The 2,500-nt window shown below is 39.2% G+C and overlaps 1 protein-coding gene across 5 annotated transcripts in view; it reads left to right on the top strand.

Moving 5' to 3' along the window:
• LOC138003575 (neurogenic locus notch homolog protein 1-like) overlaps positions 1-2,500 on the top strand; it is a 73,364-nt gene that overhangs the window by 37,762 nt on the left and 33,102 nt on the right. For 3 of the 5 annotated variants that reach the window (XM_068849693.1, XM_068849692.1, XM_068849688.1), the window contains exon 22: positions 1,298-1,405. The exons of the other annotated variants lie outside the window; for them this stretch is intronic. In XM_068849693.1, the coding sequence (XP_068705794.1) occupies positions 1,298-1,405 (108 nt within the window). The remainder of the gene's footprint in view (positions 1-1,297; positions 1,406-2,500) is intronic. 5 annotated transcript variants of the gene reach the window in all.

Raw genomic sequence — 2,500 nt, 5'->3', positions numbered from 1 at the left:
ATTGATTTTAATTGATTTTATTCATTTTTGCTTTTGCATTTATACCACACTAGGACGCCGTTAAATTTACATTTTTAGCTGAACAAGGTTACAGTAGTAACCGAAACGTCCTAATTTTTTTTTTGTTTTCAAAGCCAGTGTCAACTCTTCTTAAGTGGTTTTTAACAATACCTGGCTACACAACGCCAGAAAACTATAACGTTATTGGCTGTGCGTGCATCACGCACTTTTTGTTAATTTATTTGGCGTACTTCCCAAAACAACAACGTGAAAAAACCCAAAGTTACGGTTTCGATGACAACATGAGCATGCCATGGTGAATCGTACATCGTCTATCGTTACTTCAAAACTGCTCTCAGCAACCCAGTTATAGGATATTTCGCCCATATTGTGGAAGGTGAACAAACTTGAAAAACGTAACATATAAAAATGGTTGTCAAGTTGTTGTTGATAAAGGTGACAATTACCTCGTTGAAAATAGTAAGATCAACGAAGACAATGGTCTAGACGAAGGACGGTGAGGTCTTAGATCTCAAAATTGACGTGGACGATCGATGACAACACGAACTTTACTATAAATGTGATTTTGAGTTAGTGTGATGATCGTATGTCTTCCAGTGAGTGATGTAGCAGCTCTCGTATATGTAACGTATAATGTGATTGTCTCGCTTCACTAGCCCAAAACAAAACACTAAACAATTAAAACAATGATTTAGACTTAAAAACAATAGAAGCTGCTTACAATACCAAACAATAGCAGGTGACAAGAGCTGCTACACTATTGATTCCAGCCAGTTTCCAGCCAGAAATGTAAGTTGGCCATTTGACTGGGGACTGGGTAAAATATAGACAATGACACTAGCAATCAAACTATAAATTATCGTCGTGTGTTTGTGTTGTCTCCAAAACCTCAAGTTGGCCGCTGCTCACCGCTGTTTTGAAGAAGACAGCAAAATATAGTACCGAAGAGTGAAATGCACGAGCAAAGCATCTGTTTTTTGCTCATTATTTTTTCGCGTTTTTGGACGACTGAGACTACAATATTGACAATATTTACAATGACGATAACGGTGATGATAATTACAAGAATGAAGACACGAAGCCAGAGCCGAAAGACGAAATCAAAGTTTAAGACTATGACGGTGTCGATGACGAACGAAGAGGTCCAAGGTGGTGTCGAAAACCAATAGGAAGACGAAACCGAAGACGAAGACAAAAAGCGGTGACGATGACGACGACGACGAATACTCACTAAGACGAGGACCCAATTCTCATCGTTGCATTTATTCCCTTTCAGAAGTTTGTGTAATGAATCCATGTCAAAATGGCGGTGTTTGCTCCAAAAGGGGACGTTCCTTTGTCTGTCGTTGCAACAAAGGCTTTAAGGGAAGACATTGCGAGATCAGTGAGTGCTTTGTTTTGACAAAACAACTTCTCCAGAATAGGCGTACCGAACTGTGTTGCGCTCTCACAAACACTGCGGTGTGTGTTTCTAGAAAAACCAGCAAGTTGAAATATGATAACCCTTTGATTACCATGATCTCTAAGTTCATTCTCCTAACTACTTGGAAAGATTTCTTCGTTGGCTGGTCATGAGAATTTGGTGTTATACATGTATCAGGATCATACCCTAAAGATGATAATAATCTTCATTCTCAATACTTGTCTACCTGACAGTGTATTGAAATTGCGAGGGGAATTTACATTCTGACCAGTCCTAGGAGTCAAAGAGTAAAAATTAAACGCAAGGCTCGATGCATTCCAAACTGCCTGGCAAAGTCTTGTGGGACAACATGCGTTGATTACAAATCTAATTCGTTTCCTTTTTGAAGATCAGGGAGTCTTCTAAATTAAAGTTGGGGATTGAACTCCTCTACCAGGTTTGACAGTCCTGCAGGATCACATTGGAGAAGATTAATATAAAAATCATAAGCATCTCAATCTTACCTGGTAAAAGTCATTGAAATTTAAATGGTTACGACTAATTGTAGCTAAGCTCTCTGTGTCCCTCATTTCGTTTGCTGATTGTGGCGTAACAGCGTGTGATTGCATTCATTTTTTGTTGCTTTGAGTAAGTTTATCAGGATTTCTTTTAAATTGAAGTTGTAGGCACCACCAAAAAATGATATGGAACTCTTGCAGTAGGTTTCAAAATCAATTCTTGGGGGCTATCTTTCTTGCTAAAAGTAATCTGCATGCAATTCATTGGGGTGATTATCCCAAAAATGTTCTTAATATTGTTATTAATTTCTTCTCTTCGCTTGCACATGCGCATCACACTTTCTCGCAGACAATCCCTGCATTCCAAATCCATGCCATAACGGTGGCACGTGTCTCTTAAGCGAAGAAGGCAACTTTGCCTGCCGCTGTTCCTCAGCATTTTCAGGTGCAACATGTGAAGGCAAGTCGCATGCAGAATACAGCAACTGTATTTGAATGAAAGGGAGAGTGCACGTTGTTGGTATAAAGCCACTCATCTTTAGTGAAATCTAGTTCGTCG

The sequence above is a fragment of the Montipora foliosa genome, chromosome 5 (assembly GCF_036669935.1).
Source record: "Montipora foliosa isolate CH-2021 chromosome 5, ASM3666993v2, whole genome shotgun sequence".
Lineage (NCBI taxonomy): Eukaryota > Metazoa > Cnidaria > Anthozoa > Scleractinia > Acroporidae > Montipora > Montipora foliosa.
This window is presented reverse-complemented; position numbering and strand designations above follow the sequence as displayed.